We start from the raw sequence: 13,021 nt of genomic DNA, 5'->3' as shown, positions 1-13,021 counted from the left end.
ATATAGACAATGGACCAACCAATGTATCCTATCGGAATACTTAGTTAACTTAAGTAATCTCTCATTTACAATTTAATTTTCACTCCTTGTTTTCTGACTTTGTTTTTAAAAATGAACACATAATGGTTGTAGCTGAATATATGCTAACACTGTAGATACTAGCCCCGATGATGGTAACTAGTCAGCTGCAACTAATAATAAAGATTTGACTTTTCATTGTGCCAAAAAACTTCAGTTTTTGTGTTTTTTACTTTTGATTACTCATCTTTTCAGATATAATTTGTCAAATATTGAATTAGGTTTTGTGAAACTGAGATTAAAATTACCTTAAAACACAGAACACACTTGGGTGATAAAACAAAATTTTGAGAGTCATTGCATAATTTTTATCACAAATACTTATTTTTAAACAATTTATGTCAATTTTATAAATGTCAACTTCTTTTCAAAATAATGGAAACCATAATTTCAATGAATGCATGCACTATCATTGTTATGTTATTTTCAATAATATCAGGTATAAAATTGGTAAAACTGTTATATAAATTATTCACAAATTCCTAATTTGTTTATAATATTATAAAATGTACTAGTTTGATTTTGAAATAGAAACTCAAGGAAGGATTGACTTACTGGGCAGTTACATATTTCTCCCATGCTTCCTGCTTGTCGTAGTAACTGACCAAAAGATTCAGTAGGATCCCTTTGCTTTGTAATCATAAGGCTTGCTTGAGAGCTAGGATAACAACATTTTGATTTTTATACTATCTAACATTCAAGCTTTTTGAACATTATATTATTTTTTCTTACTTAAAACTGCTGTTTTCTTCAATTAAGTTTATAGTATTAAGATTGAAAACTGTAAATCAGTTGTTTATAATCACAAAAGGTGATATTTTTACAGTACGTTTTCATGCAGTATACACACACATAATTTAAAAGATAATTGTTAATGGCTTTTATTATCGTTAATGATATTTTTACAGTGGTGGTAGAGGGGAGCATACATGAAGGTACATGCAGTAATACCTTCAACTGTGAAATTAAATCTTTTTTTCTGAGTAATTTTAATAATGGTCCTGTATGAATGATTTGTTAGTGTGAGTGAATGTTAGGCCTGTACTTTGTTTGTTTGTTTGTTGTTAAACATAAAGCTACACAATGGGCTATCTGTGCTGTGCTGTGCCTACTATGGATATTCAAAACCCATTTTTAAGCCTTTAGACTTACTGGGGAGCAGGCCTGTTACATTGTTAATAGCAATGTCAGCATGAATTGATAAACTTTAGTATGATTTCGATATATAAATATTGTTAATAATTTTAGAATTGAAGTATGATGGATAGAGAACCCTTTCCTGCCTAAAAAAAGACATTTAATTTGATTTGTCTCACAATTAGAAGGAAATATAAACAACAATTGGCTAATTAAGGAAACATTTCTGTGAGAGAGCAACAAAACAGGCATTTGGTGATCAGAGGTAAACCTTTGAGCCATAAACAGAGGCAGCCTTAGAGCACAGCAAACAAAGACGGGGCCCTGCACCCCATAGATACTTAAATATTCATGACATATGTAAATAAATATATGCAAATAGATAAGAAATATATTATATAATAATAACAATAAAGAACCTACATATTTTTGTTTCAGATGTTGCCAAAGTGATTATGAGATACTGGTCAGAAGTACCCCAGTGGTAATCAGAAAAGGAAGCATGCTGCAGACAGGAAAGCTAAACTTAAAAAAATGTGTGGAACATTTGAACAATTTCTTCAAAAGCCCAAGCAGATTGAGAATTAAAGAACATAAACTCATGAAAACACAAAATTCAGCCATTGCAGAACACACCATGTTAACTGGACACAAAATAAACTGGGAAAAACTAGAATCATTGACACAGACAAATTTTGGAAATAAGAAAAAGTAAAGAATGATTTTACATTAACACAATGAAACCTTCACTAAACAGAGATTCCAGATTAAAGGTGAGTAACACGTGATTACCATTGTTTGAATCTACAGGAAGTCTCTCCACCAATCAGAAACAGGGATAAACCAACCAATCATAACACGCTCTCCACAATCCACCAGAATACTATAAAGATTGACCAAGGAGATGGTGCAGTTAAAAAGAATGAATAGTATGACAATGATTATACAGGTGTCATTGGAATGAATGATGATAGTGCTAATGATGTCGACAACCTCCTGGAGATGAGCAATCATATGATGATACTATAACTCAACATTCTGATTCTAGAGATTTGGACAGTTTGCATTTCAATGATCCTGCATGTTGGCAAAAGCATAGTGATATGGCTATCTGAGATCTTCTAGTAAGTAAAGGCCCACAATGAGATGAATAGTACAATTTCCAAAGAGATCGCAATGGATGAAAGTTTTCAAATAGTAACTTCAAAAGAAAGAAAATGGTGAACTTGGTAATCGTCAATGGCTAGTTTACTCTACATCAAAGGAATGAATTTTTTGCTTCTGCTGCAACCTCTTTCGGTAACTCCAACAATGCTTTAGGATGTGATGGATTTTGTGACTGGGTAAATACTAGGTCGCGCCTGTCTGAACATGAGCGATCACAGGGACTCTTGACAACTGCTCTACAATGGATGGAACTTGAGCAAAGATTAAACCATGGATCAACTGAACCAGAATTTTATCATCAACTCTGAAAAACTTCACTGGAGAAATATTTTTGATCGACTTCTGGCCATAGTGCAGTTCCTGGCTGAACACAAGATGGAATGTCAAGGATCAGTTGATAGACTTTATCACTCAAACAATGGAAATTTTTTGGGGCTTGTAGAATTATTTGCAAAATTTGATCTAGTCATGCAGTAACATGTCAGAAGAGTTATAGATGATGAAATTCATGATCAATACCTGGGGAAGTGAATTCAGAATGAAATAATCTCAATTATGGGTAACAAAGTGTGGACAACCATTGTAGAGAGAATAAAAATAGCCAAGTATTTCTCTGTGGTACTAAATGCCATTAACTCTCCAACAAGTCTCAGATGGATCATCAGATGTTTCAAGTGAAATTTTTGAGCACTTCATAAAGTTTATTAAAGTCACAGAAAGTATAGGGGAAACTTTATTGGAAGTTTTGCTGAAAGAACTCGAAGAACTGTGCTTGGAACTTGGTGACATCCATGGACAAGGTTATGACAATGGTGCTAACATGAAAGGACACATTTTGAATGTTGAAGCATGACTTTTACATATCAATTCAAGAGCATTCTTTAATCCATGTGCATGTCATAACTACAACCTGTTGCTCAGTGACATGGCAAAAACATGCTATCATGCTAACTCATTCTTCAGGGTAATTCAATTCTTGTATGTTTTCTTGCCCAACTCACCGGTGGACAGTCTTCCACAAATATGTTCATGACCTCTCTGTGAAGCCACTAAGTGAAACAAGATGGGAATGCCATGTTCAAAGTGTGAAGGCTGTTTGATATCAAACTGCCCAAATCTATGATGCTCTTGTTGAAATTGCTGAGACAGCAAAAAAAAAAAAATCCTCAAGCAACAAGTGAAGAAGAATCACTTTGTATGGAGTTGAAGAACTTCAAGTTCATAACTGCTGTCATATTTTGGTATGACATCATCTTTGAAGTTAACCATATCAGCAAAGATCTGCAAAATGATAGCAAACAATTGGCTAGCACCATAGAGAGTCTGGAGAGGATATGTAAATGGCTGAAAGAATACTGGAATAGTGGTTTTGTCAATGCACTGACTGATGCAAGAGAAATTGTAACCAGTGTTCACAAACACAAGAGTCTGTAGAAGAAAGAAAATATTTGCCTATGGAGGTAGAGACCAGCGAACTGAAGAAGTACAAGAAGATTTTAGAATTCCCTGCTTCAATTAAATTATGGATGAACTCATTGGATCAATGGTGCAAACAACTTCAAGAACATAATGTAAATAAATCCAAACATCTCAACTTCAGAAATTTGTTGGAGTCAGAAATGCAAAAGATCTGGAAATAGTACTAACAGCTCGTGAACACCACAACATTGATGGCTTCATGCTTGCAGAGGAGATGTAAAACTTAAAACCCACTCTTCCAAATGAAATTCAGACCAATACTCTGAAGATTTTGAACATCATAGCTTCCAACAAACAGTCTGCGGACTTTCCTAACTTCACCACTGCATTATGTATCCTCCTAAATATTCCAGTTACTGTTACTTCAGGAGAAAGAGTTTTCTCTAAACTTAAGCTCATAAAGACTTATTTGCAATCAACGACACTGCAGAATTGCTTGACTAACTTAGCTGTCCTCTCCATTGAGAATGATACTGCTGTAACTTTAAAGTACAGTAATCTCATTTCAGAATTCTTTTCCATTAAATGTAGTAAATGTTATTTTTGACAGGTTTACTCAATGATAACTACATATGAAATACAGTGGAAATTTGTACTTGTTGCAATAAATTGTTCTTGATATAATATTTTTATTTTATATTGGTCCCCCAATATACATCTTGATATGGGCTCCACTTTTACTAGGGCCAGTCCTGGCCATAAAAACATTTTTGAGTATGGAATATCCTTTTGTATGAATGAAAGGTTAATCTCAGCAGATAATACCTTCCAATCATATATAATGTACTGGAGATTATAGAGATACCTTCAGTGATGTTGGTTGATCATTGGTCATTTTTTTTGTGCAACAAGTTGCTAACACTTGACACTTAATCATTTAAGTAGTACTTGGATAAAGTGTTAAACTGGACAAAGATTTCTCTAGAGCAAGGAGATTATAATTTTGTAGTAGTTCTTGTCCATTATTCTGAATTTTTGCCAAAAATGGTATTTTATTGTTAAACTTGTTTACATAGAATGTGAGTAACTTCTATCTAATTAGTGGCAGTGGTGGGATTCAAATATTTTAACTACAGGTTCTCTCACTAGCAGCATGTAAAAATATTAGATATTAAAAAAAAGGAGGGGCCAGAAAGAACAGATTCGCACGAACCGGTGCGAACCGGCTGAATCCCACCACTGATTAGTGGTAATACCTGGGTATGGTGTATGATGTTCAATTTGGTTGTTTAGTGTATGATGTTGAATTTGTTTGTTTACAGCTGTGGAAGGATAATCCACTGGGATCAATCAAGCATGCAAGCTATTTGCAATTTTGTAGTGAGAGATTCTAATGACTGGCTGGCTATTTTCTAGTTACTACTTCAAAATTTGGGGTAACTATATCTGAACTCAGGGTCTCTGTCTTAGTATTTAGCCCATGTTCACATAAGGTGCCTTTCATGTTGAAAGTACCAAATACTAATGAATAATGCTTTATGAAGTTGGCATTTAAGTTTAAATAGATTGAAAACTCACCACAAAGCAGAAGATGAAACATAATGGATCATCTGAGTGAAAGGAAGTGGTTCAGAAGTTGCTCCACATTCATGACATACATTCTGAAAAAGATGAATATACTGGATGTAACCTAAACTGTAGTTTTGATATAATAATGGAAAACTATAGAAAGGTATTATCAAATATTTGGTGTACTGATATTATAATCCTTATAATAAAACTGTTTCTGGTGACATGTGAGGACACTGACAATAAAGAAAAGCTTAAAATACATAAATATGATAAAAATGGAGGTTGAAAACATTGATATTGAAAGATGAGATTAGTAGAAACAGCTTCAAGAAACATACGAGCCTTTTTTGGAAATACACAAATTTTTATTTGCATATGAACATAAAGGTATAAAACATCATTTCATGGAGATAACAAAAAGAAAAAAAAGAATTCAACAATATAACCTCAAAGATAAAATGGTAGATGTTCAGTTTGCCAACAAGTGGGCATGTTTAAACTAAATTAATACCATCCAAAATGCTAATTACAAGACATAAAAGAAAACAAAGTAACCTGATGAAGGTGTATCATCAATAGATTATGCAGTACTAATCCAATGAAAATACCAAACAAACAAGACTTGCCAAAAAATGTTACAAAGAATTGATTTTAGTAATATGGTAATGTAACCTTTTTTTTGCCTATGAAATAGCAGACAAAAAGTTTTTAAGTTAGGTAACTATTAGATTGTTTACATCAATAAAACAATATCCAAACAGCATTACCTGTTCTATTAAAGTCATAGCAAATTTTTGATGAGGAATACAGTGGCTTGCGGTGCACATGTTTTCTGGTTCATGGTTAGCTATGTGAAAGTGGATTCTCATCAGGATATTCTCCTAACAATTTAACAAAAGCAAAATTATAATTTGGCAATTATATCATAGTAGATGGGGGGGGGGGGGGGGACTTTCTCTAGGTTCATTACTTGTTAGAAATAGAAATGTTCTGAGTATAGTTCAAGTTGTTTAAGTTAAAAGATGTTTTAGTTTTATATAAAAGATTCTTTCTAGAAATTTAAGCTCAATATTTATTTGCATGAGATTTCAATATCAAACTTCATGAATTGATTGACTTGATATTTAAGCTACAAATCATAACAGTTTATCATTAACTTTTTTTTATGTAATTTAGGTAAAATTAACATTGATAATTAGTCTTATAACTGATATGTAATTACTTACAAAACATTCTAAAGCATCATCCATAAAACCAAGCTGAAATCGACGCTGGTCAAAAAATGTTTCAGCCAAAGCCAATCTTAAAGCATCAGGTGGAAGGGAAGACTCTCTACTATACTGGAACTGGGTAAAGAGTTCCTAAATAGAATTCTTAGTGGCTTTTATTTTTACTTTATTTGAAGCTATGATATTATGATATAGTTTAACATTTTTACACACAAACACATCTGAGATTTAGTTGGAACTCATTTTGTTACCTTCCTTTTCAAAATCATTATAATTGAATCTACAACCAAATTAACATAATATACACTTAATATAACAGGAAATAAAGAAGAAATTATTAGGATCTTATAACTCTAGAAAACATTTGTTTTTACTATTAGACTTTCAGTATTACAGCTTCTTCTGAGATATTACAAGGTGAAAACACAACAGATAATACATGGGTTAGAGTGCTAGCTTTGGAACATATAACTTTCAATCTAGTACGCTGTAAGACTAAGTATTCATGATATTTTTGTAATATTTAACTATACACACTGCTCCTGTAAACCCTGTTAGAGCAACATAAAAGCTTAATAAAATTAAAGTGTAATGCAACCCTAGATAGTACATGCTGTAGCAGTATTTGGTCAAGAAGCCTATCTTCTGTTTTATGGATACTTGTATTGCTTTATGTATTTGGGACTACTCTAAGACAGTCACAAGGAGCAGAGATATGACCATGCACTTTTGTTCAATTTTTATTGGTCATCTACAGTGAGAATGTAAATTGTGAGAGCAGACTGACATTTCTATTTGAAAGAGTTAAGACTTGCTAGTGAAGTTTAGTTTTTGTTCTGGCTTCCCTAAGCATTTTCTTTTCAGTATGCTGATTGGGTATACTTATATTTTCACTAACAACTGCATTGCCAGTTTTCAGTTTATTTCAAGTAAAGTTTATTTTCATTTTACTTACTTTACATTTAAATACAGTTTATTTCTTGTAGTTTTAATCTACAACAATACAATATTCCTTCTCAAGTAAATGATCAGCCAGTGTGTAATCCATTCTTTCATCAATAAAGTGTTTCATTTCATATCTCTTCATATTGAGTCTTGTTTCTCTCATTCCAGCTGCCACAAATCACTACACCTGTCCTGCAAACCTCTCATTGTTGGGAATATCAGGTAATTGTGTGCTTGGTTTAACCTTGTAATGCCACAAAGTATTCTGGTAGTGTTGGAAAACCAACATTAGGGAAAGTTAGCAAATTTAGTTCAACTTTCAAGTTATGTCTTAAAAAACTATGTGGAAACATTAATTTATTTTCACAATGATGTCAAACTAAAAGGCAAGTGTATGAGCATGTCTTAAATTTTCTATTAAGTACTAAAGTAAACAAAACTCATAATTTTATAAACAGTACTTAGAAAAACTAAAACTGGATGGAAAAATTTAAAGCTGTGACCATTACCATAATGGAATAAAAACCAAGAGACTTTGAGAGGTTTGTCATAACTTTAAACTTACCTTTAAAGCACAAAATATACAAGACTCTGCCATACACGTATGACCTTTGATATCTCGGAAACTTCTTCTGAAAATGTCCAAATGCCAAAGAACCTGTAGAATAAGAGAACAAATGAGCAACTTTCATGTTAGCTATGTGATGCTAAAAGTACCAATAGCATTTAAACAATGATATTTTATTACAGGTGTAAAAGTGCTACTAAAGAAACATATACTTAGTTTAAATGATAATCTTTATCATGTTTCCTACTAATACTATTGTTGTGTCATCGAGTCACATGACTACTGTGATGCAACGTTTCTAGAACTATCATGTACTTTGGCGAATGTTCTAGTTCTTACTAGATATAGGGTAGGCTGGTATATAAAAGAGGGGAATGTAATGTCTGTGTAGATAGTGAGTAATTGAACTGCAGTTAGAGAGCACGAGAGACGTTACAGCGTTTGTTTAGCGCGATTGTTGAAGTTGAGTGTATTGGTAAAGTTATATTCGGAAATAATAAACCAGTTTTATTAAGAAAGAACTTGTGTCGCTTAAGTTTCGTCGGAACGAAGTTACTGAAAGTTAATTAACAAACGGAGACGTAACACTATACATAGTTCAAAACTTCTAAAATGAGAATAGTTAATTACTTTTAGTACATAAAACTCAAGTACCATGTATTATTTTGAAATAAATACAAGAAGAGAATAAAGTTCTCATAACTCATAGGCATAAATGAAACTAAGTCAAGTTAAGCAGGGTTCTAAAAACTTCTAGTATGAGCTGTGATGCTATATAGTCAGTAAATATAATTCCTTACATAAGTTGGCCTGTGAAATTATTAGAAAAAATAATATGCTGTTTTTTTCCCCTATAAATGAAGGAACTGATTCTAAAGGAAACTGATATGAAGAAAGAAACACCTCGTTTTCTTCCACAAGTAATTTAAGTAATTGAAATCTTTCCAAATATAAAGTGAGGGTATAAGAACGGCGGAAAATAAATAAAAAAGTACATATTTGACAATACATTACATTATCGATGCTTGTACATGCAAACCTGTGATCTAAAAACACACTGGAGAAATGAAAAAGTAAATATTTAGGTATAAAACAAGGAATGAAGGACTACTGTAACGTAGTTCTTGGTTACATGAGAAGTAAGTTATATTAAGTGTGGGTTGAAATTATTAATGTGAATTGTGCTAGACTGAAGGATAACATTTTATTTATTTATGTATATTTTATACATAATTTCCCGTGATATTGCGATTTGTCAAGTACCATCGCAAGTCCAATCCACAAGTATGTCCTTCATCCAAGTGGTTTAATTTTGCTGAATCACTGCTGACTGCTTGAATCAAAACTGGACAAAATTGGATATGGTCAGATGCTGTTAAACGGCTGCTTCTTTGCGTGTATCTCTCTTTTTTGTTTATCAGTTCATTTTTGTAGTTAGCAATGTTACCCAAACTTTCTGTAACTTTTCCCTCTGCTATGATAGCGTCTGTTTATACAGTTTAGACAAACCATATGATGTCGCGATTCGACGACGCATCTCAGCCATTTGTAAACATCCATTTTCTTATTTGGACAATCGTCTTTACGAAGCTTCTATTATACTTTTGTTAAATGTGCATATCCTTGCTGCAACTGACAGGTATTTATGGCATACATAGACTATTCAATTTTCTCTCCTAGAAGCATTTGTAATTTCGATAAAATGTCTCAAATGCTTCAATATACACCTTTCTCGTCAAGTTAATGATTTAATAATGTATCTTTTTGTTTTGTTTTTACCTGTCCTGACTGGATATCCTCATTGGAAATAAAGTCTCCAAAAAGAAACACAATATATAGAGACACACGCACATACGATTAATCAACCGAATATCGATTGTCCATGCTAACCAAAGTTGTATCTGGTTCCACGTAATTTTATGAACTCGTTAAGGCTAACATAATTCAAATACCTAATGGAAAATGACAATTATCGACGAAAGTAAATACAAGTGTTATTGTCCGAAACTTATTCTTTCTGGCACTTTATTACTCGTGCTTGTAAGTTTCGTTTTGTTTGTTTTATAACAAAATCACATTGGGCTAACAGCTGCGTCTACAGCGGGGAATTGAATCCCGGATTTCAGCGTTATTAGTCCATAGACATGCTTGTAAGCAAAGATCCCTCTTGTTTGCACAGATTTTGTGTCTATATGTCATTTAAATTCTCACACAGAGCCAAATTATTACCCCTATAATTTGTTGTTCGACGTGAAGATTTCTTTATTAGTAATAACCAAATAAAATCTAGACAATGTAGCTGATGCAATAACGCACCAAAGATACCACAAAATATCTTATTTATGTGTATTAAACATATATGACCATCTTGAAAATTCTTAAATATGCTGTCACTGATAAAAAGAACAACAACAACAAAACTAGTAAAATTAAAGCTTCGGTATTAAAGATACAGGAGCCAACCTAGTGATAATTAGAAAGATTGCTCTATTGTGTGTTAAAAGTTTCAGCAGAAAATTTGACAAGTACCTAGTTTTCTTTTCATACATAATAGAAAACATAGCATTTTTACTTACGTGAAATTATTGATTTTTAAGCCTTTTCTCAAAACCATTTGAAAATATGCTCACGACATAATATCCTAATGTTAAAATTGTTTTGAGGGCGTCAATAAATACAGACACTAATAGAGATCTGAGAAATGTTTGCTCTCCTTTCACAACAATCTCCCTCAGTAGTTCAGCATTAAGTCTGAAGGATTATAACTCTAAATATCGGGTTTGGATACTCACGGTGAGTAAAGGACAAATAGACCATTGTGTAGCTATGCGCAACAAACAAACAATTCAGTAAAATGTGTCAAATTATCTCTATAACTTAATAAAGAAGATAACAACAAAGTACTACAGTTTTACATAAATTGGTCAAATGCTATAATGGGTGTATTTAGAGATAATAAACAGTATAATCATTATAGAGTCCTGTATTTGATACTTTAACTTTTTCGTCGAAAGTCCCAACCGCGTCTATATTAACCATTATTTCCAATGGCTAAACACCAGAAAGAGCTGTATAGTATAGAATATTGCAATATTACTGCCAAAAGCAATATAAACACTGGCGTGTCAGATTACACAACTACTTCTACAGTAACTTTAAGATAATTTTAATTGTACATGGACATCATATCATGCACATATCTCTCTTGTAGTGCATAGATAACATAATCTTATTGTTGCGTCAGCGAGTCACATGACACTGTGACGCAACGGTTCTAGAACTATCATGTACTTTGTCGAATGTTCAAGTTCTTACTAGAAATAGGTTACGCTGGTATATATATAGGAGGGGACAACGTGACGCGGTAAGGTGTAGATAGTGAGTAATTGAACTGCAGTCACACGGTATTGTTGAAGTTAACGTTCGTTCGTTACAGTGTTGTTTTAGCGCGAGTATTGAGATTAAGTGTATCGCAGAGTTATATTCGGAAATAATAAACCAGTTTTCCGTAACTTCGTTCCGACGAAACTTAAGCGACACAAGTTCTTTCTTAATAAAATCAATTAACAAACGGAGACGTAACAAATTGGTGTCAGAAGTGGGATAAAAAAGAAGAAGAAGAAAAAGAGAAGATGGAAACGAGAAGCTGCAAATCAAACTACAGTTTAGCAGATTTGATGGCAGCAATACAAGAACAGCAAAAGAAACAGGAAGAGAGACAACAGCAGTTGCAAGAAAACCTGCAACAATGGCAGCTCGAACAACAAAATAAACAAGAAGAGAAACAAGAAGAACGAGAAAATGAACGAGAAAAGAAACAAGAAGAGATATTACAGCAGTTGTTGGAGGAAAAAAGAAAATAAACAAGAAGAACGAGAAAAGAAACAAGAAGAGAGATTACAGCAGTGGCAACTGGAACAAGAAAGGAAACAGGAAGAACGTCTCCAACAGTTGCAGGAAAGTCAGCAGCAACTACAGGAAAATCAACAACAATTGCAAGAGGTACAAATGGAAAGCATCAGTAAATTTAAAAGCGAATTAGATACGTTAAAGAACAATTTGTTGTGTGTTACACAAGGAGGATACGTTGACCATCGACTTAATCAGCCCCAGACAATGGCAAGCCCCTTACAGAGCCCGCAGCTAAACCCTAATGCAGACATATTCAGTCCAGTTAGAAGTCACATCCCAGATATGAATGTCAGTAATAGGAGTGATCCAGTGTGAAGGAAGCCACAGGAATTCGATGGGAAGGCACCATGGGAAGCATATAGGGCACAATTCGAGCTACTGGCAGAGATGAATGGATGGACAGAGGAACAGAAAGCTGTATATCTGGCAAAGAGCTTGAAGGGACAACCACTGGAAATACATGGACAGTTGACAGCAGTCGACAGACACAACTATAGAACACTGGTAGAGGCTCTGGAACTCAGATACGGAACCCAAAACCAGTCAGAAGTCTACAGGGCCAGGTTCAGGACGAGAGTCTGTGCTAAAGGAGAGAGCCTGCAAGAGCTGGCACAGGACTTGGATAGCATGGCACACAAGGCCTACCCAACTGCACCACCCGATCTCCTCAAGTTGTTGCTGAGAGATCAGTTTGTAGATGCCTTGGACAGTCCACAACTAAAGATACAAGTGAAGCAAGCACACCCCTCTACCATGCAGGATGCAATGGCTCTCGAATTTGAATCCTACGTTAAGTCCAGCACAGAGGTACCGAGATTGGTACAGTCATCTGGATTCAAGGCCAGAAAAGGTCAGCTTTCAGAGAAGTTTGAGGGACTTTGCTTGCACTGTAACAAACTTGGGCACAAGAGAGCTCAATGCTGGCAACTTCAACACAGGGGAGATGCCACAGCAGGAAAGGCTGGTATCCAGCCAGAAAGGTTGTTGGAACTGT

The 13,021-nt window shown here is 33.9% G+C and overlaps 1 protein-coding gene across 1 annotated transcript in view; it reads right to left on the bottom strand.

Moving 5' to 3' along the window:
- Window positions 1–13,021, bottom strand: part of LOC106458023 — a 58,539-nt gene that overhangs the window by 19,395 nt on the left and 26,123 nt on the right. Inside the window, exons 3-7 of the mRNA XM_022384135.1 lie at window positions 8,113–8,205; window positions 6,600–6,734; window positions 6,141–6,254; window positions 5,380–5,462; window positions 634–736 (exon numbers count right to left, since the gene is read on the bottom strand). Of these exons, the coding sequence (XP_022239843.1) occupies window positions 634–736; window positions 5,380–5,462; window positions 6,141–6,254; window positions 6,600–6,734; window positions 8,113–8,205 (528 nt within the window). The remainder of the gene's footprint in view (window positions 1–633; window positions 737–5,379; window positions 5,463–6,140; window positions 6,255–6,599; window positions 6,735–8,112; window positions 8,206–13,021) is intronic.

The sequence above is a fragment of the Limulus polyphemus genome, unplaced genomic scaffold (genome assembly GCF_000517525.1).
Source record: "Limulus polyphemus unplaced genomic scaffold, Limulus_polyphemus-2.1.2 Scaffold405, whole genome shotgun sequence".
Classification (NCBI taxonomy): domain Eukaryota; kingdom Metazoa; phylum Arthropoda; class Merostomata; order Xiphosura; family Limulidae; genus Limulus; species Limulus polyphemus.
The sequence above is the reverse complement of the archived record's forward strand: the minus strand, read 5'-3'. Positions and strand labels throughout refer to the sequence as shown.